The sequence below is a fragment of the Pseudophryne corroboree genome, chromosome 1, assembly GCF_028390025.1.
Source record: "Pseudophryne corroboree isolate aPseCor3 chromosome 1, aPseCor3.hap2, whole genome shotgun sequence".
Taxonomy (NCBI): domain Eukaryota; kingdom Metazoa; phylum Chordata; class Amphibia; order Anura; family Myobatrachidae; genus Pseudophryne; species Pseudophryne corroboree.
The window spans coordinates 51,031,648-51,057,184 of NC_086444.1; the positions used below are offsets into that span (position 1 = coordinate 51,031,648).

Genomic DNA, 25,537 nt, shown 5'->3' on the forward strand with positions numbered 1-25,537 from the left:
CCTAAGCCTACCAGTGGGGCTGTGCCTTGCCTTGTGTCCTTGGTGGACTCTGCTATATATTACTGGTCCTCAGGGATGGGTTCTATAATCCATCACTGTACATCTGTTGGCAATGCCCTTTGGGCCTGATTCAGAGTTGGAAACTATGCACACAGCAGTTGCGTCTTAGGGTGGAATTCAATTGTTTAAAGTGACGGGAGATGGGGGCTTGCCATATTCAATTGTGCTCTTTTATCACGCACATCGTGCTCGGAGAGGCTGATTTTAGCCGCGTAAAACAGCTAAACCCAACCAAAGTAATGGGTGCAATGCGAAAAGTCCAGTTTGGGCATCAAAACGGGTCACTTTTTGCTCATTTCATCTCAGGGGATAGCGAACTAAAATGCCTGCGATGGCAGCTGATCATGCCCAAATGGAGAAACAATTGAATAGCTCTGTTGGGCTCCTTCTAGTGGCTGCCAGCTTAATTCTGCCCTTAGAACGCAGCTCCTCTGCACAGATATGCTAATGCTGCAGGAGGCATCTCCCACTCTGTGGAATGCCCTACCACGTACAATAAGACTTTCCTCTAGTCTTCAAACCTTCAAGCGTTCCCTGAAAACTCACCTATTCAGACAAGCATATCAAATTCCAGAACCGCTCACATTACATTCATAGCTTTCCTATCCAATTATATCCCCACTGCACAGTCCACACTTATCTTCACATATTTTCTCTTTCTTCACTCTCCTTACCTCCTGACCCTGGTTCATCATTGATGTGATGTGATATCATGCATCCCAACAAGAACCTTTACAATCTGGTGGACTACTATGCAATAGATAGCGCCTATCCTTGTGTATCAATGCCTATTTCCCCATAGATTGTAAGCTTGCGAGCAGGGCCCTCCTCCCTCTATGACTGTCTGTTTTTAGTACCCAGTTTTGTCTTCTAATTGTGTCCAGTTGTAAAGCGCAACAAAATTTGCTGCGCTATATAAGAAACTGTTAATAAATAAATAATAAATAAGAATAAAGACGCCCCCTGCCAGCATCTCAGAGCCGAAGCCTGTTTCCATAGAACGGTCCAGCGTATATGCTCATTAAATGGGCTTCTCTTGGCTGCGACAAAAGTCAACTAAAAAGCAGTTTCCCCATTTTTAAAGTCTTATTCCCCCATCTCCCACTTGGTTACTGCCAAAGGTCTGTGACGTAAACCAGTGCAATAAATTAGGTAGATGCATTGTGGCTCATAGTTTCCATATGGTGACCCTGCTGTAGCTGAGGAACACCTGACAAGCAGGTTTAGGGTCTCTCTACAAGGAGGCCCAGACAGCTTTATTACATGTTGTGAAACAGGAGTCTCCGAGCGTGAAGCTTTGCTGGTGGAGTTACAGTACTCTAGGCAGCAAGTGCAGCTGTTTGCGTCATCTTACACCTGCCTGTAACTTTCCATGGGACATGTATCTATGTGGAACCTTGGAAAGAGTCTATTTTTACTAGTGAGCCATCTGATCATGGGGGGGGAAAAAGAACTGGGTAAAAAAAAGTCCCTATTATCCATGACAACCAGTCAGAACTTTGTTTGCATTTTCTACCCAGATTGGTTGCTGTGGGTTACAGTAACTTTTTTGGTGCTCCAATTTTCATGACTCTTAGGGGGCGATTCAATTGTTATTTCAGCGCCCACCACAGCCTCCCAAGGCTCCTGCTCTCATTATTTGCACTTTCTGCACATGGGCCAGTCCAGTGTATACTCAGAAGAGGCCCTCACTCTGCTTTTCCCTGCGGGGGTATCTGGACTGCGGTGGTATTTGGGGAGGAGACGCTGCGCAGCAGAGGGAAGTACATCCGTTGGAGTGTTCCTTAGCTATAAGAGCGCCAGAAAGTCTTGACCCATCGCTGGAACATTTCTATAGCAAATGCTTGGCAGATCACACTGCCCTTTCAGCAACTCCGTTTGACTGCGTATCTCGGGCTTCTGGTCTTGTGTGTAATGTCGCACTCAGCGGTGAATTTCTAGGACTCAGCGCTCATGAGTTGCATGTCATTATCTATGAGCCGTTGTCGCGGTATCCCATGTACAGGGAAATCTCTCAATAGCTTGTTGATAAGTGATGCACTTGTGATGCCTGGTGTCGCGCATATTGGCGCTGAATCTGAGGTGGGAGTAAAGCAAACAAAAAAACAAGCAAGTCTTCTTTGGCAAATCCATTCTGCGCTGCAGGTGGGGCATATGTAACATTTGCAGAGAAATGTAGGTTTCGGAGGGACGTGTCCAAACTCAAATTTAAATCGCAGTGTAAATTTAAAGCAGATCAGCATTTGCGGGCTACATGCAAATGCAGCCAGTATTTTCCCTGCGCCAGTGCCATAACTAAACATTTTAGCGCTGTGTGCAAAAAACAGCATTGGCGCTCTCGCCCCACCATATACAAAACAGGGCCAATGTGCGCCGTAGGCAAGGCTTCATGGTGAAGGGGCATGGCTACAGAGCACCCTTTTACACATTACGGCAGGCAGAGCTCCCTTTTACATGGTACAGCAGGTATAGTCCCCTTTTACACATTAGGCAGGTAGAGTCCCCCTTTTACACATTAGGCAGGTAGAGTCCACCTTTTACACAGTACGACAGGTAGAGTCCCCTTTTACACATTAGGTAGGTAGAGTCCCCCTTTTTTACACATTAGGCAGGCAGAGTCCCCCTTCTTTACACATTAGGCAGCAGAGTCCCCGTTTTTTTATATATTACAGCAACAGAGCCCCCTTTTTTTACACATGAGAGTTATTCACCTGTGGGGGCGATATGGCAGCAAGGGCTTCCAGGCACTGACACTCCTATCCGGGGAGCTGCAGGCTGCAATAGCGCTCCCTCTCCATTACAGTGGCGGCGGCGGGACTCACAGGCAGGGAGTGTGTGCTAACACATGGCAGCTGCGGCACCACTCCCCGTCCCTTGCAGAGGAGGCGGCGGGACTCACAGACGGGATAACGGCACGGGGGGTGTGCTACCACATTGCAGCTGCAGAGGCGGCGGCGGGAGACAGGTGCCCGCTGAACTTTCCCCAGTGCCTCACTGGGTTGAATGGCCACATGGGGGTGCTGCCATATGGTGTGCCTGCAGTGTATTTGCGCTGTGGGCAAGGCACCATTGGCACACAACTAGTTAAGGCCCTGCCCTGTGCAGAAACAATATAAATGTGCTCGTATTTGCTCCCCTTACATGGCAGCATGGTTAGTTGCAGATACCAAGTTACTTGAATTGTTACTCTGAGCATCTCCCGTTACGTCCATCTCTGTCACATATCAAATGAATCAGCGCTGTCTCCTTGTGCATCCTAGTCGCGTCGTATTGTGACTAAAGACCCTATTCAGTAAGGACTGCAAATTCTGCTGTGCAAATGCCTCCTGCCGGCAGAGCCAAGCTGCAGGAGGGCCGCCGCCATCTTTGTGATTGAAGCGGCTACGTGTGATGTCACGAAACCGCCCCGATCACGCCCACGCCATGCTCCTCGTTCGTACCACCACGCCCCGGTTTCCCTGACACTGCCAAAGCAAAACTCCGTCTCCGCCTAGGAAATGGAGCGTTGCCGCCCCGTAAACGCCTTTGCCTTGACAGGCAGAGGCGTTTGCATTTACTGCGGGTGCAGGATGGCAGACACAAGGGTAAATTTACCAAGATGAGAGTTGTATTTAAGATTGGATGTTGCCCATAGCAACCAATCCGATTCTACTTCTCAATTATCTAGCACCTTCTAGAAGATAATACTTGGATTCTGATTGGTTGCTATGGGCAACATCCCATGTTAAATAGAACTCCCATCTTAGTAAATTTACTTTGAAGTGTCTCCTTCTGAAATTGCTCTAAACATGTCCTCTGTGGCTGTGGAGCCGCGATCACTGGCAGTCCCGTAACACTCCCATAAGGCGGCCTTTTTTGTGTTCACTCCCAGTCAGCGCCAGGAACACCCATTGGTTGTGCGCAGCTGGTTCTATTGCCAGTAATTCCATATGCAACAGCGGTCTCTGCGCCTGTGTACAGTCAGGATAACGCAGCATTGGATCACCATCGTGAAGCTCTCTCAGACTGGCCATCAGAACTCCCCTCCCGGGCCCAGGAAGTCTGCGTTTGTAGAATGGGTCTGGTCCCCCAAGTGCACTGCGGCTAAGGGGGAAGGGGGGGGGGGGGGGCTGCAATCATGCAGGAATCGTTCTGCACAGAACGGGACCTTCGCATGCGCAGTTTTCCCACCATTGAGTTAGTATGTAATACCATCAGGCTTATGTACTAACCTGAATCAGGCCCTCTGTTCCACTGGGCCCTGGCGTACCGTATGTGCAGCACAGCTGACAGCCTGCTATATGAGACTGGCCTGGGGATGGTTATGTGTGTGTCTTGTGTTAAATTATCTCTCCACCCTTTGGGTTTGTGCCAATGAACATTTATTCTGCATTCTGGACAGAGTGTGATGGAAGGACAATTGTGCAGGCGTTGGGAAAGTGGGAATACCAGAGGCGGTATAAACGGGTCACTGGGGGGGGGCCTGCTTTATCCCTGGCCTGTGATTTACACATTTGCGCATGTGAACAGCAGGGGCATACAGACAGCACGATCAATGAGAGAAATGCCTGCACTATTCTCAGAGAGGTCTACTAAGGGCCTACTGTGAGAAGCGAAGAAGGTGTCGCCAGTGCTCTGTGGGTGTGTACACTACCTACGCTATCAGCCCCAATATCTCCCTAAATGCATAAAAGGAGAAAATTACACAATTTTGGGGTGGATGTATCAAACTTTGGAGAGAAACAAAATGTAGAGCGATAACATATCAGCCAATCAGCTCCTAACTGTCATTTTACAGGCTGTGTTTGAAAAATGACGAGAGCAGATTGGTTGGTACTTTGTCTATCCAAAGTTTGATACATTTCCCCCTTTGTGAATCAAATAAAAAGACTATACTATTTAAGGCCGACCATGTGGCCAGCTGGACGGCCGGTCATCATCGTGCTGTCATGACAGTGGGCCTATTTTTATGTGGAGGCCTGGAGCTGTAGTCCCATTCGCCCCATTGGTAATCTGACCACACTCACCTCCCTTGTGAATTGAACAGTTCACTGCAATGCATACAGTACTTGCCCACTCTCTCCCGAACCACCTGGGGGACTCGCTATTTTTTGTCACAGTGACATTGGTGGGACAGAGCGGTTAGGGGCGATTCTCAGATAATTGCAATAACTTGGACCCGCCATTCGCTGCATTATGCCATGAGGGGGCGGGGTTTAATGACGAGAATTGCCCATCCCCACAATGTGATCAGTGATCTCTCCTCTCTATATTCTCCCGGAGGTGAGCTAACCATGTAATAATCAGCAGCACGCTGTGCTTTGCAGAATGTCGCCGCACTGTCCCACAAGACCTCCCCTCCATACTCTGCAAGAGGGCAGCTATTTTGTTATACAGACTTGTCAGTGGCTTCCTGTTGTCTAATACCACTTTTCCACTTGCTAGCACGGGTCACAGCCGGGAGCCTGACACGGCTGCGACCCGTGCTAGATCCTCCTTCTACACTCAGCTTACCAACCCGGCATATTGCTGACGCGGCAGGATCACGTGATCTCCCAGCGCCCCCCTTCCATACACTGTGAATGGGAGCCGTGTCGCGTCGACACGGCTTCCGTTTACACTACACAGCTTACTGGATTGAACACGTGATCAACCCAGCAAGCTACCCGGGTAGGATTCCCGGATCACTTGATCTGGGAATTTGCAGGGGGGCTGTTTCCACTAGAAAAAAACACGGGGAAATGCGCGCCCCCGCGCATTTACCCGTGTTTTTAGAGCTAGTGGAAAAGGAGTATTAGTAATACTTTACACTTGTTGTAGTGAGTGAATTCATCTAATCTCACAAGTGGATGGGGCAGTGACTTCCACACTTATTTTCTGACGTCCCTACAAACATCCAGGCCGGGGTGTAATGGAAGCCAAGTTTAGCTTCTGGGAATAAGACGCACAAAGCGGGAAATTATAATGTGCAACTTTTTTTTACCCCAAGACTCGTCTTTTACGATAACAAAGCAAATCAGATCCGACTTCTCATGGGATATTTAGACCAGGACACTTCCGGTTTTTTTCAGACCAACCGGAAAGCGCGTATTAGTATAACAGTGGCGCAGTGTGATAGCAACTCATTGTCACCCAAAAGTCCAATGATTGAAGATTCTCACACCCTATATAACCCCCAGTCCTCCAGGACGCACAAGCAGCTTATGTTGACTTAAATGATATGCGGCATGGCTATATTCTGTGTGTAATAGTGGCTGTATCGCCATACCAAATTAGGTTACTGTGTTTGGTAGGAAAACACTGTAGCATAACATTTCATATGCAGATACAGCCACAATTACACACAGAATTTAGCCATGGAGCATATTATTTTAAACAACGTTAGCTGCTTGTGCGTCCTATTGAAATTGTTTTCCAGGGCAAAATGTGCAAAAATGACATGTACAGTACACAGACTATTTTAAGAGATATTAGATTTTGTGTTTCGCTTTTCTTAAGGTTATAAATAATTAAAAAAGGTTTATTTGCTGTAAATGTGCTGTAATTGTGTACTTTTAATTGATTTTCAACATTGTCAAATACAACAAAAAAGAAACAGCTCTATTTACAGCGTGTCTGATTTTGCAGAGCTGTTTTGTGCGAGATTTTCAAACTCTGACTCCATTACATCGGCCGAGTTGTACGTTTAACATGAGGAAAACATCTGAATCCAACTTTTTACCGGGCGCTCTCTTTAAGTGTAGAAAACATCTTTGCATGCACTCGGACCTCTGACGTATTTATAATGGTGGAAATGTGTGTGGTCCACACCACACACACTGCACCCATCGCTGCAGGAAATCCTCGGGGGAATCGCTGCTGTGCCATTTTCCCAGAGATCTGCGCATGCGCATTAGGGTGACTCTATTTGGCATTTCTATAATGGGTGCAATGTGTGTGGTGCAGCCGCTGCAAAGATCGCAGCCAAAATGGCCGCCGCGCATGCGCAATTGTGATTTTGGTCTCCGGAACATGGTGGGTGCCAAGTTTACGGAAACCTGCACATGCACAGTAGACTGTGGTATGATGCCGGAGTCTACTGAGCCATTTGGAGAAGGGGGCCCACCAGGAGCCTGCACCGGGGCCCCCTCCTCTGTTAAAACACCCCTGGTGACTCCTAATAGGCCCTACACACTCGGCGATGTGCCGCCGAGCTGCCCGACCGCCGATACGGGCGACCCGGCGGCGGGGGGGCAGTGACGGGGGGAGTGAAGTTTCTTCACTCCCCCCTGTCACCTGGCTCCGTAGACTTACAGGCAAAAATGGACGATCTCGTCCATATTGGCCTGCATGTACAGCCGACATGGCCCCAGCGGTGAACGAGCGCGGGGCCGCGCATCGTTCATCGCTGGTGCCTCCACACTGCACGATATGAACGTTATCTCGTTCATTAATGAACGAGATCGTTCATATCGTGCAGTGATATCGGCCAGTGTGTAGGGCCTATTACAGCGCTGCCGGGTGCTGACAGAGACCAGGGGGCCCGGATGAAGGATGCTGCACACAGGCCTCCTCCTCTCTTAAAGCACCCCTGACTCGGACGCTATTACATTGGCCAGGTTTGCAAAATGTCCGACTTTTGCAGCAAAATAGGACGTTTTACAAAGGCGGCTCCAGACTTATTCTGCCCACATACAGACATGCGATAATTGGAAAGAAAAGCCAATAAAATAGTTGCTCTGACCTTATTTAAACACATTTTTCAAAAAGTTATTAACAAGTAGCTTTAATAAATGATTACTTATTGTATTTGCAGCTCCCCAGTTATTACATAGTATCCAGGCCGCGATGTTTCCCGACTGTGCTGAGAACTTGAAATTATTTTGCCACTTTGGGGAAATTCATGCTGATTCCACAGTCACCTGGACAAAGGATTCCAAACTGCTGGCCAGGATACACAGAAGGTGGGAATGACTGTATATACATAACCTGGTGCAAATTGCAAACATTCGTTGTAGCTGACAGCAGCCAGAACAGAATTGTTGCAGCTATAAAGAGAACATTCATTTGAATAGGAATGAATGTAGAAGTAGGAATATAGGAAAGATAAGAAATGAAAAAAGAGAAGGAAAAATAAAAGTATAAATTACTGAATGAATGGATAATACTTGCACTGCCTGCGTGAAGACACTGAAAGAGGCAGGAAATGGTGGATTAGCCACCTATATCCAGGCTGTACAGCTCCTATCCACAATCCGGCCAATGGCCTCCCGGTTCCTGCCTCAACCTTCCTCCCACTACAAAAACATTAACCCCTTGCAGGCCAAAGTGATGCACCGAGCAGCGCTCTGCAAGCACGGACGGTGTGTTTATGCTGCTGCTGTCATATTATATTCCTTACGCAGTCTTTCATTTAATCAGATGCGTTCATCTCTGCATGTCTCCTAAAGTCTCTTATCTCCTAGTAGTGCCGTAACTAGGCTTTTTAGCGCTGTGTGCAAGAAACGACAGTGGCGCCCCCCCCCCCATGCAAGATAGGGGCAGTGCGCGCTGCAGGCGCGTGAAAAATATATAGGGGCGTGGCTTCATGGGGAAGGGGCGTGGGCACAAAATAATAGCAATTGATACTACGGTGCACAGTAGTCTACATTATTCAAATTACGCTGCACAGTAGCGCCACTACACCAGGTAGAGCCCCTTTTATACATTACAGCAGACAGCGTCCCCCTTTTTACACATTACAGCAGACAGTCTCCCTTTTAACACATTGCGGCAGCCAGTCCCCCTTTTTACACATTGCGGCAGACAGCGTCCCCTTTTTAACACATTACAGCAGACAGCGTCCCCTTTTTTAACATTACGGCAGACAGCGTCCCCTTTTTACATATTACAGCAGACAGCGTCCCCGTTTTTACACATTACGGCAGACGGTGTCCCCCTTTATACACATTGCGGCAGCCAGTCCCCCTTTTTACACATTACGGCAGCCAGTCCCCCTTTTTACACATTGCGGCAGCCAGTCCCCCTTTTTACACATTGCAGCAACCAGTCCCCATTTTTACACATTGCGGCAGCCAGTCCCCCTTTTTACACATTGCGGCAGCCAGTCCCCCTTTTTACACATTGCAGCAACCAGTCCCCATTTTTACACATTGCGGCAGCCAGTCCCCCTTTTTACACATTGTGGCAGCCAGGCCCCCTTTTTACACATTGCGGCAGCCAGTCCCCCTTTTTACACATTGCGGCAGCCAGTCCCCCTTTTTACACATTGCGGCAGCCAGTCCCCCTTTTTACACATTGTGGCAGCCAGTCCCCCTTTTTACACATCGCGGCAGCCAGGCCCCCTTTTTACACATTGCGGCAGCCAGGCCCCCTTTTACACATTATGGCAGACGGTGTCCCCATGAGAGAGAGAGAGAGAGAGAGAGAGAGAGACATACTTACCATCTCCCCGCTGACAGGCTCCTCGTGCAGCTCCCTCGGTGCAGGCAGGTGAGAAGGAGGAGGAGGGAGGGGGACTGGAGCCGCAGCAGCGCCATTTCATTGGTAGTAAGCGCCACTGCAGCATCTCCCTCTCCTTCCGTAATTGGCTGCCCGGCGCTGCTGTGGATGCTGGGATGGAGGAACCGCATCCCAGCATCCACAGCAGCGCCGGGCAGCCAATATGGAAGGAGAGGGGGATGCTGCAGCGGCGCTTACTACCAATGAAATAGCGCTGCTGCTGCTCCAGTCCCCCTCCCTCCTCCTCCTTCTCACCTGCCCGGCGCTGTAGCTCTCCTCCACAGTGCGGCGGCGGAGCACGGCGCAGACTTCAGAGGCATGTAATGAGTCAATTTGACTCATTACATGCCGCTGGCCGTGCGCCCTCAGGGCAGCTGCGCTGTGTGCCAAGCCCACTTGGCACACACGTAGTTACGGCCCTGTCTCCTAGTTATGTGATCATTTGGGGAAATGTATCAAACCTTGTAAAGTTGGCAATAGTAGCCTATTAGCTTGTAGCTAGCATTTGTCTAGCACACAGGTTCTCAAACTCGGTCCTCAGGACCCCACACAGTGCATGTTTTGCAGGTCTCCTTACAGAATCACAAGTGAAATAATTAGCCCCACCTATAGACCTTTTAAAATGTGTCAGTGAGTAATTAATACACCTGTGCACCTGCTGGGTTACCTGCAAAACATGCACTGTGTGGGGTCCTGAGGACCGAGTTTGAGAACCTATGGTCTAGCACATCTATAAAATGGTAGGCAGAATTTGATTGGTTGCCACACCTCCACTTGTCCTTTTTTCAACTCTTTAGAAGGCCAACTTCATCTCCAATAATGTTCCTGTATCTTCAGGGTTGGTATAAGTCTGAGGTTGGGGTATCAATCCTTCCCGAAAATTGATCCACCAGTTTCTGTGACCAATGGCTAAGCAGGGTACAATTCTAAGGTGTACATATGCACAGCCTCCTGACGAGTGCACACTGTCAGACAAATGAGTTATGGCAGAAACAATGCGCACTATGTGAATTGTACTTACATTTGGTGTACAGCTCTCATCTGTGTTCTTTATCAGGTGTCTATCGATCCATGTGTGTAAATTATGTATATAATAATTCTATATAGTCCGTTCCATCTCCAGCATGCATGCACAGTGGGAGCCGGAGCAGGTGCCACCCGCCCATTGCTCCCACAGCTACGGAGAGGAGGGGAAACCATTGGGGACAGGATGGGGATAGGGGTTGCTGGGTTGCACAGAGCAGCGGGGGGGACGAGACTGAGGGAACCCTTTACTGGTGGAAGAAATCTGTGTAAGACATAGCCTGGGCCTCTGGGAGAGGCCCAGGTGTGAGAGGAGGTAGGGGGCACATTGCATTACAGTTAGTCACCCATTGCTTTTTAATTCCACAGTTGTTGGCATTGGCCCTCATTCCGAGTTGTTCGCTCGGAGATTTTCATCGCATCGCAGTGAGAATTCTCTTAGTGCGCATGCGCAATGTTCGCACTGCGACTGCGCCAAGTAACTTTACTATGAAGAAAGTAAGTTTACTCACGGCTTTTTCATCGCTCCGACGTTCGCATTGTGATTGACAGGAAATGGGTGTTACTGGGCGGATGCACGGCGTTTTAGGGGCGTGTGGCTGGAAACGCTACCGTTTCCGGAGAAAACGCAGGAGTGGCCGGGGAAACGGTGGGTGTGCCTGGGCGAACGCTGGGTGTGTTTATGACGTCAGCCAGGACCGAAAAGCACTGAACTGATCGCACAGGCAGAGTAAGTCTGAAGCTACTCAAAAACTGCTAACTCGTTTGTAATCGCATTATTGCGCATACATCGGTCGCACATTTAAGAAGCTAAGATTCACTCCCAGTAGGCGGCGGCTTAGCGTGTGTAACTCTGCTACATTCGCCTTGCGAGCGATCAACTCGGAATGAGGGCCATTGTGCGGCGGGCGATATCATTGAATGCTTCAACTGGAGAAAGCAGCCTTTAGACACCAGTTAACCCACAAATATTTAAGGATATATCAGGAAATATTAGAAAAAAGGTGTAAAAATAACGGCACCAGTCACCAAATGTAGTATGACGGGAGGAAGGGAGTAGTGCACGGAAAGAAAAATAAGATTTTACTTACCGGTATATCTATTTCTCGTAGTCCGTAGTGGATGCTGGGGACTCCGTAAGGACCATGGGGAATAGACGGGCTCCGCAGGAGACAGGGCACTTTAAGAAAGAATTTGGATACTGGTGTGCTCTGGCTCCTCCCTCTATGTCCCTCCTCCAGACCTCAGTTAGAGAAACTGTGCCCGGAAGAGCTGACAGTACAAGGAAAGGATTTTGGAATCCAGGGCAAGACTCATACCAGTCACACCAATCACACCGTATAACTTGTGATAAACTTATCCAGTTAACAGTATGAACAACAACGGAGCATCAGATCAACCCTGATGCAACCACAACATAACCCTTATTTAAGCAATAACTATATACAAGTATTGCAGAAGAAGTCCGCACTTGGGACGGGCGCCCAGCATCCACTACGGACTACGAGAAATAGATTTACCGGTAAGTAACGTCCTAGTGGATGCTGGGGACTCCGTAAGGACCATGGGGATTATACCAAAGCTCCCAAACGGGCGGGAGAGTGCGGATGACTCTGCAGCACCGAATGAGCAAACACAAGGTCCTCCTCAGCCAGGGTATCAAACATGTAAAACTTTGCAAAAGTGTTTGAACCTGACCAAGTAGCTGCTCGGCAAAGTTTTAATGCCGAGACCCCTCGGGCAGCCGCCCAAGAAGAGCCCACCCTCCTTGTGGAGTGGGCTTTTACTGATTTTGGAAGCGGCAATCCAGACGCAGAATGAGCCTGCTGAATCGTGTTACAGATCCAGCGAGCAATAGTTTGCTTTGAAGCAGGAGCACCCAGCTTGTTGGATGCATACAGGATAAACAGCGACTCAGTTTTCCTGACTCTAGCCGTTCTGGCTACATAAACCTTCAAAGCCCTGACCACATCCAGCAACTCGGAATCCTCCAAGTCACGAGTAGCCACAGGCACCACAATAGGTTGGTTCATATGAAAAGATGACACCACTTTTGGCAGAAATTGTGGACGGGTCCGCAATTCTGCCCTGTTCATATGGAAAACCAGATAGGGGCTTTTATGTGACAAAGCCGCTAATTCTGACACACGCCTAGCTGAAGCCAAGGCCAATAGCATGACCACCTTCCACGTGAGAAATTTTAACTCCACGGTTTTGAGTGGCTCAAACCAGTGTGACTTCAGGAAACTCAACACCACGTTAAGATCCCAAGGTGCCACTGGAGGCACAAAAGGAGGCTGAATATGTAGCACTCCCTTTACAACGTCTGAACTTCAGGAAGAGAAGCCAGTTCTTTTTGAAAGAAAATGGATAGGACCGAAATCTGGACCTTAATGGAACCCAATTTCAGGCCCAAAGTCACTCCCGACTGTAGGAAGTGAAGGAAACGGCCCAGCTGGAATTCCTCCGTAGGGGCATTCCTGGCCTCACACCAAGTAACATATTTTCGCCATATACGGTGATAATCTTGAGCTGTCACATCCTTCCTAGCCTCTATCAGCGTAGGAATGACCTCATCCGGAATGCCTTTTTCTGCTAGGATCCGGCGTTCAACCGCCATGCCGTCAAACGCAGCCGCGGTAAGTCTTGGAACAGACAGGGCCCCTGTTGCACAAGTCCTGTCTTAGAGGCAGAGGCCACGGGTCCTCTGTGAGCATTTCTTGCAGATCTGGATACCAAGTCCTTCTTGGCCAATCCGGAACAAAGAGTATTGTTCTCACTCCTCTTTTCCTTATGATTCCCAGCACCTTGGGTATGAGAGGAAGAGGAGGAAATACATAGACCGACGGGAACACCCACGGTGTCATCAGTGCGTCCACAGCTATCGCCTGAGGGTCTCTTGACCTGGCGCAATATCTCTGCAGCTTTTTGTTGAGGCGGGATGCCATCATGTCCACCTGTGGCAGTTCCCACCGACTTGCAATCTGCATGAAGACTTCTTGATGAAGTCCTCACTCTCCCGGGTGGAGGTCGTGCCTGCTGAGGAAGTCTGCTTCCCAGTTGTCCACTCCCGGAATGAACACTGCTGACAGTGCGCTTACGTGATTCTCCGCCCAGCGAAGAATTCTGGTGGCTTCTACCATTGCCACCCTGCTCCTTGTGCCGCCTTGGCGGTTTACATGAGCCACTGCGGTGATATTGTCTGACTGAATCAGAACCGGTTGGTCGCGAAGCAGGGTCTCCGCTTGACTTAGGGCATTGTATATGGCCCTTAGTTCTAGGATATTGATGTGAAGGCAAGTCTCCTGCCTTGACCACAGCCCTTGGAAATTTCTTCCCTGTGTAACTGCCCCCCACCCTCGGAGGCTTGCATCCGTGGTCACCAGGACCCAGTCCTGAATGCCGAATCTGCGACCTTCGAGAAGGTGAGCACTCTGCAGCCACCACAGGAGAGACACCCTGGCCCTGGGGGATAGGGTGATTAACCGATGCATCTGAAGATGTGATCCGGACCACTTGTCCAGTAAGTCCCATTGGAAGGTCCTCGCATGGAACATGTCGAAGGGAATGGCCTCGTATGATGCCACCCTCCTTCCCAGGACTCGAGTGCAGTGATGCACTGACACCTGTTTTGGTTTTAATAGATTCCTGACCAGTGTCACGAGCTCCTGAGCTCTCTCTAAAGATAAACCCTTTTCTGGTCTGTGCATAGGATCATGCCTAGGAGAGGCAGATGAGCTGTAGGAACCAACTGCGACTTTGGAATATATAGAATCCAGCCGTGTTGCCGTTACACTTCCAGAGAAAGTGATACGCTGTTCAGCAACTGCTCTCTTGATCTCGCTTTTATGAGGAGATCGTCCAAGTACGTGATAATAGTGACACCTTGCTTCCACAGGAGCACCATCATTTCCGCCATTACCTTGGTGAATATCCTCAAGGCCGTGGAGAGACCAAACGGCAACGTCTGAAATTGGTATTGACAATCCCGTACCGCAATTCTGAGGTACGCCTGATGAGGTGGATAAATGGGGACATGAAGGTATGCATCCTTTATGTCCCGAGTCACCATAAAATTTCCCCCTTTCAGGCTTGCAATGACCGCTCTTAGCGATTCCATCTTGAACTTGAACTTTTTCAGGTATATGTTCAGGGATTTTAAATTCAATATGGGTCTGACCGAACCATCTGGTTTCGGGACTACAACATGGTCGAATAATAACCCCCTCCTTGTTGAAGGAGGGGAACCTTGACCACCACCTGTTGAAGATACAATTTGTGAATTGCAGTTAATACTGTTTCCCTCTCGTGGGGGGAAGCCGGCAGGGCCATCGGTGAGGGGGCATCTTCTCAAAGTCCAGCTTGTATCCCTGAGACACAATATCTATTGCCCAGGGATCTAACAGGGAGTGAACCCACTTGTGGCTGAACTTACGAAGGCGTGCCCCCACCGGGCCTAGCTCCGCCTGTGGAGCCCCAGCGACATGCGGTGGATTTTTGTAGAGGCCGGGGAGGACTTCTGTTCCTGGGAACTAGCTGTGTTGTGCAGCTTCTTTCCTCTGCCCCCGCCTCTGTCAAGAAAGGACGCACCTCGGACTTTCATGTTTCTTTATTCGAAAGGCTGCATTTGATAACGTCGTGCTTTCCTAGGCTGTGCAGGAATATAAGGCAAAATATCAGAATTACCAGCTATATAAGCTGTGGAGACCAGGTCCGAGAACCCTTCTCCACACAATCCTCAGCCTTTCATATGCCTCTTAAGTCGGCATCATCTGTCCATTGCATATTCTACAGGACAGAAATCAAGCAGAAATCGACATAGCTTTGACTCTAGGACCCAGTATACTCATGTCTCTTTGGGCATGTTTTATGTATATACATATCTCTTAAGACAGCATCTTTAATATATATATATCTCTATATATACATATATATTTATCTATATGCATACTAGGGTCTCAATCTCTGCTGATAAGGTACTTATCCACGCTGCCATAGCGCTATAAACCCATGCCGACACAATCGCCGGTCTGAGTAGTGTACCAGAATGTGCACGCTATCTGCAGGATCCCTGAGAATAGCTGTTACGTCAGGGCTACCTTTTGGGCAAACGTGACACCCTAGGGGAAGATTCCCATCATATCCTGGCCCTAGTGGGGAAAGGATACTGCCTGAGAATTCTTTGTGGGAAACTGCAGTCTCTTGTCTGGAGATTCCCGCTCTTTTTCATTATGAGAGGAGGGAAATTTACCTCAGCTTTCTTACCATTAAACATGTGTACCCTTGTGTCAGGGACAGATGAGTCATCAGTGATATGCAAATCTTCTTTTATTACAATAATCATATATTGAATACTTTTCTGCCATTTTGGCTGTAACTTTGCATTATTGTAGTCGACACTGGAGTCAAACTCTGTGTCGATATCAGTGTCTATTATTTTGGATAGTGAGCATTGAGAGACTCTAAAGGTCTCTGCGACATAGGGACAGACATGGGTAGATTTCCTGTCTGTTCTCTAATCTTTTGTGCAATAAATTCACCTTAGCACTTAATTACACATATCCAAACAGGTGTCGGCGTTGTCGACAGAGACACCCTCTCACACACATATTTGCTCCATCTCCTCCTTAGGGGAGCCTTTCACCTCAGACATGTCGACACACACGTACCGACACACCACACACTCAGGGAATGCTCATCTGAAGACAATTCCCCCATAAGGCCCTTTGGAGAGACAGAGAGTATGCCAGCACACACCCCAGCGCTATTAACCCAGGAATAACACAGTAACTTAATGTTAACCCAGTAGCTGCTATTTATTTTGATTTTTGCACCTAATTATGTGCCCCCCCCTCTCTTTTTCCCCTCTTCTACCGTGTAACTGCAGGGGAGAGACTGGGGAGCTTCCTCTCAGCGGTGCTGTGGAGAAAAAACATGGCACTGGTGAGTGCTGAGGAAGAAGCCCCGCCCCCTCGACGGCGGGCTTCTGTCCCGCTTTCATGTACAATTTTGGCGGGGACTCATACATATATACAGTGCCCAACTGTATATTATGTAAACTTTTGCCAAAGAGGTCTCTAATTGCTGCCCAGGGCGCCCCCCCCTGCGCCCTGCACCCTTACAGTGACCGGAGTATGTGGGTGTAGTGTGGGAGCAATGGCGCACAGCTGCAGTGCTGTGCGCTACCTCATATGAAGACTGGAGTCTTCTGCCGCCGATTTAGAAGTCTTCTTGCTTCTTTCACCCGGCTTCTGTCTTCCGGCTCTGCGAGGGGGGCGGCGGCGCGGCTCCGGGATCGGACGACAAAGGGTGAGATCCTGTGTACGATCCCTCTGGAGCTAATGGTGTCCAGTAGCCTAAGAAGCAGGACCTATCTTCAGAGAGTAGGGCTGCTTCTCTCCCCTCAGTCCCACGATGCAGGGAGTCTGTTGTCAGCAGAGCTCCCTGAAAATAAAAAACCTAACAAAAGACTTTCTTATAGCTAGCTCAGGAGCGCTCACTAAGTAGCACCCAGCTCGTCCGGGCACAGATTCAAACTAAGGTCTGGAGGAGGGACATAGAGGGAGGAGCCAGAGCACACCAGTATCCAAATTCTTTCTTAAAGTGCCATACCCTCCAACATTTTACACACAAAAATCGGTACAAATTAGAAAAAGGGGCGTGGCCACGGGTAAAGGGGGCATGGTCACGCCCCTTTTCCTATACTTTCAATGGAAGTTTGGAGAGCCAAAAATAGGTACAGACCATAAAAAAGGTACTGTACCTATTAAAAAGGTACAGTTGGAGGGTATGAAGTGCCCTGTCTCCTGCGGAGCCCGTCTATTCCCCATGGTCCTTACGGAGTCCCCAGCATCCACTAGGACGTTAGAGAAATATATATATATAATATACACAACTTACCGTAGAGTGGTTGTTGACACTAAAAATGTACTAAGACGGGAGTTCTATTTAAGATGGGATGTTGCCTATAGCAACAAATCAGATTCCAGGTATTATCTTCTAGAAGGTGCTAGATAAATGAGAAATAGAATCTGATTAGTTGCTATGGGCAACATCCCATCTTAAATAGAACTCCCATCTTAGTAAATTAACCCCTTCATATCATTGAGCGCTTGAACCACCCACTTTCTTATACCCCATACCATTAGAGAACTGAGCAGACCTGGGAGGATGGGAAACTCTTTCAGGGTTCTCCCAGAATGTAGGAAAGTAGGGCGTAACACCAAGCTCCCTATGCTTTTATCTACTATTTCAAGACGTTGCTGAATTTACACAGATCCTCTCCTCTTCCAGTTCTAAAGACGATTCCCCGGTATCTCTCGCAATAGTGCAGACCAGTAAGAGAGACCAGGGATTGTATCACTGCACTCTGAAGAACGTACATGGAAAAGTGACCACTGAATTTCACCTCACGGCTGAAGGTAACTGTCCGATAATATAGTCCTAACAGGAAGGAGGGACCTCATGCATTGCATCACCTCATGCCTCAGTCATAGTAGCTTCCTAATCAATTAATAGATCTAAAGTTGGCTTGACATACAAAAGTACCGAGTTGGGTGCAGGTTCACTATAGAGTGTATTTGTCATCAGCAGTCATTGGGTGGAATTCAAATGTTTGAAATGTCAGTTGGGTGTCTGTTTTTTCCTGTCTATTAGATAGGAAAAAACAGACTCCCAACTGACTTTTCAAACATTTGAATCTCCCCCATTGTGTCAGTTAAAACTAAAATAACAACTATTGCTTACCCATGAGCATTTGTGCTTGCAATTGGGAACGCTTACGTTGCTGTGTCATTTGTCGTATTCTGAATGCACCATTTACTTGTATTCACCCTCTTACCACCTCAGTGGGTAACCAGCCCTAGGGTCTTTTGATTGTAACCTCAGGAGAAGAACTCATCATTGATCAATCTTTTTATCTTGCAGTGTTGGACCAGCTGACACATAATCAGGATTTCGAAGGTACAGTTAATATAGGAAAATGTTACTGTATGATTGAATATACAGTATATTTGCAGTGGATGTATAACTAGTGCAGTGTAACAGAAAATGGTTATCTCTTTAGTTACTGTTAAATAAAAACTCCTAGAAATGGAATTCAGAGGACTGGTGTGATTAAATGAGAGGAGCCTATTTTAATATATATGCAACGTAAAGCATAAAATGCGCCAAAAGCAAAGATACACTCTGACATATAGATCATCACAACCAATAATGATGCTAAAACCAGAGATTGTGGGGCCCAGTACATATTATACAGGCGTCCTGGACAACCCCCTGCCACTGACTGAGTGGGCGCTGTGGATTAGCATTAAGCCATGATACCCAGATGCCTGCTAAGAAGCCACCTTTATTGTGCTGGCATGCGCTATGCCCCTCAGGGGCTCAGACCACCCATATCTCCCTACATCAGACCTTCCACATGGCCCCAGAACTTACCGTGTCATCAGGCCTCCCACATGCCCACCATATCTCCCAACATCAGACATCCCACATGCCCCTTACATCAGATCTACCAAATGCCCCCATTTTTTCCCACATTAGACCTACTATGTGCCCCCCATATCTCCCCACATCAGACCTCCCACATTCCTCCCATATCTCCCCACATCAGACATTCCACATGCCCCTCACATCAGACCTCCCACATGCCCCCCATGTCTCCCAACATCAGACTTCCCACATGCCCACCATATCCCCCAACATCAGACATCCCGCGTGCTCCTCACATCAGACCTCCGACATGCCCCCCATATCTTCCCACATCAGACTTCCCACATGCCCACCATATCCCCCAACATCAGACATCCCACATGCCCCTCACATCAGACCTCCCAAATGCCCCCCATATCTCCCCACATCAGACCTCCCATGTGCTCTTCATATCTCCCCACATCAGACCTCCCACATACCTCCCATATCTCCCCACATCAGACCTCCCATGTGCCCCCCATATCTCCCCACATCAGACCTCCCACATACTTCTCATATCTACCCACATCAGACATCCCATATGCCCCTCACATCAGACCTCCCACATACCTCCCATATCTCCCCACATCAGACACCCCATATGCCTCCCATATCTCCCCACATCAGACCTCCCATGTGCCCCCCATATCTCCCCACATCAGACTTCCCACATCTTCCCACATCAGACATCCCACATGCCCACCATATCTCCCCACATCAGACCTCCCACATACCTCCCATATCTACCCACATCAGACATCCTACATGCCCACCATATCTCCCCACATCAGACATCCCATATGCCCCTCACATCAGACCTCCCACATGCCCGCCATATCTCCCCACATCAGACTTCCCACACGCCCACCATATCTCTCCACATCAGACATCCCACATGCCCCTCACATCAGACCTCCCAAATGCCCCCCATATCTCCCCACATCAGACCTCCCATGTTCTCCCCATATCTCCCCACATCAGACCTCCCACATGCTTCCCATATCTCCCCACATCAGACCTCCCACATACCTCCCATATCTCCCCACATCAGACATCCCATATCTCTCCACATCAGACCTCCCATGTGCCCCATATCTCCCCACATCAGACCTCCCACATACCTCCCATATCTCCCCACATCAGACATCCCACATGCACACCATATCTCCCCACATCAGACCTCCCACATAACTCCCATATCTCCCCACATCAGACATCCCATATGCCTCCCATATCTCCCCACATCAGACATAGTAACATAGTAACATAGTATCTAAGGTTGAAAAAAGACAATTGTCCATCGAGTTCAACTATTTGTGGTCTCCTATGCATGATTATTTTGTATAAAATTTTTACTGAAGTTGATGACTGCCGTTACGTTTTACCCCTCTTTTTTATAATAACCATAGTGCGTGACTATGCCCCGTAACCCTGGATATCCTTATCCATTAGGAATTTATCTAACCCATTCTTAAAGGTGTTGACAGAGTCGGCCATTACAACTCCCTCAGGCAGGGAATTCCAAACACGTATCGTCCTTACCGTAAAAAAGCCTTTACGCCGTATTGTGCGGAATCTCCTCTCCTCTAACCTGAGTGAGTGTCCACGAGTTCTCTGTGTTGATCTAACCAAAAACAGGTCCTGCGCAAGATCTGTATATTGGCCCCTTATATATTTGTAAATGTTGATCATGTCCCCTCTTAATCTCCTCTTTTCCAGTGTAAACATGCCTAGTCTTGCAAGCCTTTCCCCATATTCCAGCGTCTCCATACCTTAATTAGTTTGGTCGCCCGCCTCTGAACCTTTTCTAGCTCCAGGATATCCTTTCGTCCCTAGCATCAATTCCCCGTTTTATGCATACTACTTTGGGTACTACTGCTTAGTTTGCTATCTATGAGGACACCTAAGTCCTTTTCCAGTACAGAATCCCCTAATTTTACCCCATTTAGTAGGTAGGTGTTATTTTTGTTCTTGTTACCACAGTGCATTACCTTACACTTGTCTGTATTGAAGCACATTCTCCATTTCGCTGCCCAAACTTCTAATTTAACTAAGTCGTTCTGAAGCAACTCAGCATCCCCCTCCGCATTTATAACTTTACACAATTTGGTATCATCTGCAAAAATTGATACCATGCTCTCTAGACCTTCTGTTAGGTCGTTAATGAAAATATGGAACAATAGCGGTCCTAATACTGAGCCTTGCGTCACCCCACTTAGCACTTCAGTCCAATTTGAAAAAGAACCATTAACCACAATGCGCTGCTCCCTATTATCTAACCAGTTTTTGACCCAAGTGCATATTGTGCTTCCTAGCCCTGTTTCTTGTAGCTTGTAAATAAGTCTCATGTGTGGTACTCATGTGTGGTACAGTGTCGAATGCTTTGGCAAAATCTAAAAAGATTACATCCACCTCTTTACCCTGATCTAGGTTTGCGCTTATTGTTTCATAAAAGCCAAGTAAGTTGGTTTGACAGGATCTGTCCTTCATAAACCCATGTTGATTCCTTTTAATGACCTTAGTGACTTCAAGGAACTTCTGAATACTATCTCTTAGAATACCTTCCAATACTTTCCCCACTATAGATGTAAGACTAACTGGTCTATAATTACCTGGTTCAGCTTTACTTCCCTTTTTGAATATAGGCACTACTTCCGCTATACGCCAGTCTTTGGGAACCATACCTGTTATTACTGAATCCTTAAAGATCAAAAATAGCGGTTTTGCAAGTTCAGAGTGAAGCTCCATTAGAACTCTTGGGTGAATGAATACCATCGGGACCTGGTGACTTATTAATCTTTAAATGTTTTAATCGGTCACAGACTACTTCCTCGCTTAAATAAGTACCTATCAGTGGGATATTCTCATTATTGAGATTATGTGTTAGTCCCTGAATTGGGTCCTCTCTAGTAAATACTGTTGAAAAAAACTCATTTAGTGTGTCCGCTATGTCATTATCATTTTTGCTTAAGACTCCCAACTTGTCTTTTAAAGGGCCTATACTCTCCTTCTTTAATCTCTTGCTATTAATGTATTTAAAGAATTTTTTGGGATTCGCTTTGCTTTCCTTTGCTACTAGTTTTTCAGTTTCTAGTACTTTAGCCGCTCTTATTTCCTTTGCATATTTTGTTACATTCCTTATAGTGCTGAAATGACTCTGCTTCCCCGTCAGATTTGTATTTTTTAAATGCTAGCCTTTTCTTGCCCATAAGTTCCTTTATCTTTTTGTTAAGCCACATCGGTTTATGATTTTTATTCCTTTTTTTGCTGCTCGTAGGAATAAATTTGAGTGTATTTTTAGCTAGCAGGAATTTTAATACCTCCCTTTTCTCCGTAGTATTTTTACATAAAAACAAACCTTCCCATTCAATATCCCTGAAATATACCCTCATCTTTTCAAAATTCGCTTTGCTAAAGTTTAGAGTCCTAGTTGAGCCAGTATAGGGCTGTTTATGAAAACTGATATTGAATGTGACCATATTGTGGTCGCTGTTTCCTATGGGATCCCCTACTAGAATACCTGATACCAAATCCCCATTGTTTGTTAATACCAGGTCTAAGATTGCATTGCACCTAGTTGGTTCCTCAATTAGTTGAACTAAGTAGTTATCATTAAGTGTGTTTAAAAACATATTGCCCCTAGCAATATCACATGAATCGTTTTTCCAGTTTATCTCTGGATAGTTAAAATCTCCCATCACTACTATGTCTCCTACTCCTGCTGCTCTTTCAATTTGCTTTAGTAACAATTCCTCATCAGCTACATTGATACCAGGCAGCCTATAGCATACACCCAATACTAACTTTTTTATTCCTTTTCCCCCCGCATGCAATTTCTACCCATAATGTCTCGACAGTGTCTACAGTCCCCTCCTGAATATCTTCCCGTATATCAGGGTTTAAAAACGGCTTTACGTAAAGACACACCCCTCCACCCTTTTTATTTAGTCTGTCTCTCCTAAACAGTGTATAGCCCTCTAGATTGACTGTCCAATCATGAGATTCGTCCCACCAAATTTCAGTAATGCCTATAATATCATACTGTTTGCTTGCTGCAAGTATTTCTAGTTTGCCCTTTTTACCAGTAATGCTTCTAGCGTTTACATACTTACAACTAAGATAAGTATTTTCCCTTGCGTTAGGGACATCTTTCACCTTATGTAGCAATGATGACCTGTAATCGTCATTGGTTAGTGCTTTGGTAAAATCTCTTTTAGTACCCATGTTAGTAACCTTACCGCCTGCTCTTACCCTCCCCCCAACTTCTACCCCATTTCGTTTACTCCCGCCATCCCCACTATTCTCACTGCATGACCCGTAGTTTCTAGCTAAACCCTCACCCCAGGCTCCTAGTTTAAAATCTCCTCCAACCTTCTAACCATCCTTCCCTCGAGCACCGCTGCCCCCTCCTCAGTCAGGTGCAATCCGTCACGACAAAAGAGATGGCGCCTGACTGAGAAGTCCGCCCAGTGTTCCAGGAACACAAACCCCTCTTTCCTGCACCAATCCCTAAGCCACACATTTACCTCCCTAATCTCCCTCTGCCTCCCTGGACTAGCACGTGGCACGGGTAATATTTCAGAGAATATTACCTTAGATGTCCTTGCCTTAAGTTTCTTTCCTAAGTCCCTATAGTCTTTCTTAAGGACATCCCACCTTCCGCTAACTTTGTCATTGGTGCCAACGTGCACCAAAACTGCCGGGTCTTTCTAAGCCCCTCCCAACAATCTATCTACCCGGTCCACGATGTGCCGTACCCGAGCACCCGGGAGACAACAGACTGTACGGCGATCACGGTCCCGGTAGCAGATTGCCCTATCTGCCTTCCTGATGATAGAATCCCCTACCACCACCATCTGATTAGGTACCTCACTATCTTTTATCCCAACTGTGCCAGAGGAACCGCTCCTCTGGATGCTAGAGGGAGCAGTCTCCTCCGTCACCGTCATTTCTTCACTATCATCCTCCGATTCCTCGTCCAGTCGGGCAAATTTGTTCGGGTTTGATAGTTTGGAGATGTCGAGCCTCCCCCTCTTTTTCTTCCTTCTAACTGTGACCCAGCTGTCTACCTGATCATCATCCTCTTCTACCAGTGACCCCTCCCGCAACTCCTCCACCGTTCTGTCTAAACTTCGCTCGAGATTGTGAATCTCCCTCAGTCGCGTAACGGTTTGCTCTAGATCAGTAACCTGGGCTTCCAGGGCAACCGTTCGCACACATCTCGTGCAGATGTAATCACACTGGGCCGGTAGCTCCAGGTGTCCATACATCTTGCACGACATGCACTGAGTGAGGTCCCCAATCACAGCCCCTCCCATATTGTTTGTAAGGTCTAACTCCCTGTTACTCTCAAAGAAAAAGAAGCAAAAAGAAAAAGTAGAAGACAAACAATCTGGGCAAACACTCACTTATACAATAATTAAGCTGGCTTACACTTAGACCTCCCATGTGCCCCCATATCTCCCCACATCAGACCTCCCACATGCTTCCCATATCTCCCCACATCAGACCTCCCACATACCTCCCATATCTCCCCACATCAGACCTCCCACATGCCCACCATATCTCCCCACGTCAGACCTCGCCTCCCCTATCTCCCCACATCAGACATCCCACATGCCCACCATATCTCCCCACATCAGACCTCCCATATCTCCCCACATCAGACCTCCCACATGCCCCCCACATCTCCCCACATCAGACTTCCCACATGCCCCTCACTTCAGACCTCCCACATGCCCACCATATCTCCCCACATCAGACCACCCACATGCCACTCATACAGTATTTCCCAACATCAGACCTCCAATGTGCCCCCCACATCAGACCTCTCGCATACACCCCTTGCATGCCACAGATGTCACAACATGCCCCCAGAACTTGACATGTCATCAGACCTTCCTCCCCACATGCCATCAGACCTCTTCACAACATACATGGAAAAGCTGACACTACAGTGCCACCATGGCCCGCTGGAGGTGTTAACAGGTGCATTATGTTGACATTCAAAATGTCAACACCAGAATTATGCTGTTGACATAGTGAAAATGTTGACATTACTACTGTGGTTAGAGTCTAGGAGCTAGGGTTAGCATAAGGGTTAGGGATACATTGGCCGTGTCATCATTTCATTAGTGTCGACATGCTGAATGTTGTCATGGTGATTGTCAACACGATGACCATGTTGACGCGTCTGTTGACATAACCACTATGTCGACATTGGGGGTCATTCCGAGTTGTTCGCTCGTTGCCGATTTTTCGCAACCGAGCGATTAAGGCGAAAATGCGCATGCGCATGGGGAGGTAATTCTGAGTTGATCGTAGCAGGAATTTTGTTAGTAGTTGGGCAAAACCATGTGCACTGCAGGGGAGGCAGATATAACATGTGCAGAAAGAGTTAGATTTGGGTGGGTTATTTTGTTTCTGTGCAGGGTAAATACTGGTTGCTTTATTTTTACACTGCAATTTAGATTGCAGATTGAACACACCACACCCAAATCTAACTCTCTCTGCACGAGTTATA

The 25,537-nt window shown here is 47.5% G+C and overlaps 1 protein-coding gene across 1 annotated transcript in view; it reads left to right on the forward strand.

The window, feature by feature from the left end:
• Positions 1-25,537, forward strand: part of ALPK2 (alpha kinase 2) — a 199,705-nt gene that overhangs the window by 117,216 nt on the left and 56,952 nt on the right. The window contains exons 4-6 of the mRNA XM_063959467.1: positions 7,835-7,982; positions 17,836-17,963; positions 18,469-18,504. Of these exons, the coding sequence (XP_063815537.1) occupies positions 7,835-7,982; positions 17,836-17,963; positions 18,469-18,504 (312 nt within the window). The remainder of the gene's footprint in view (positions 1-7,834; positions 7,983-17,835; positions 17,964-18,468; positions 18,505-25,537) is intronic.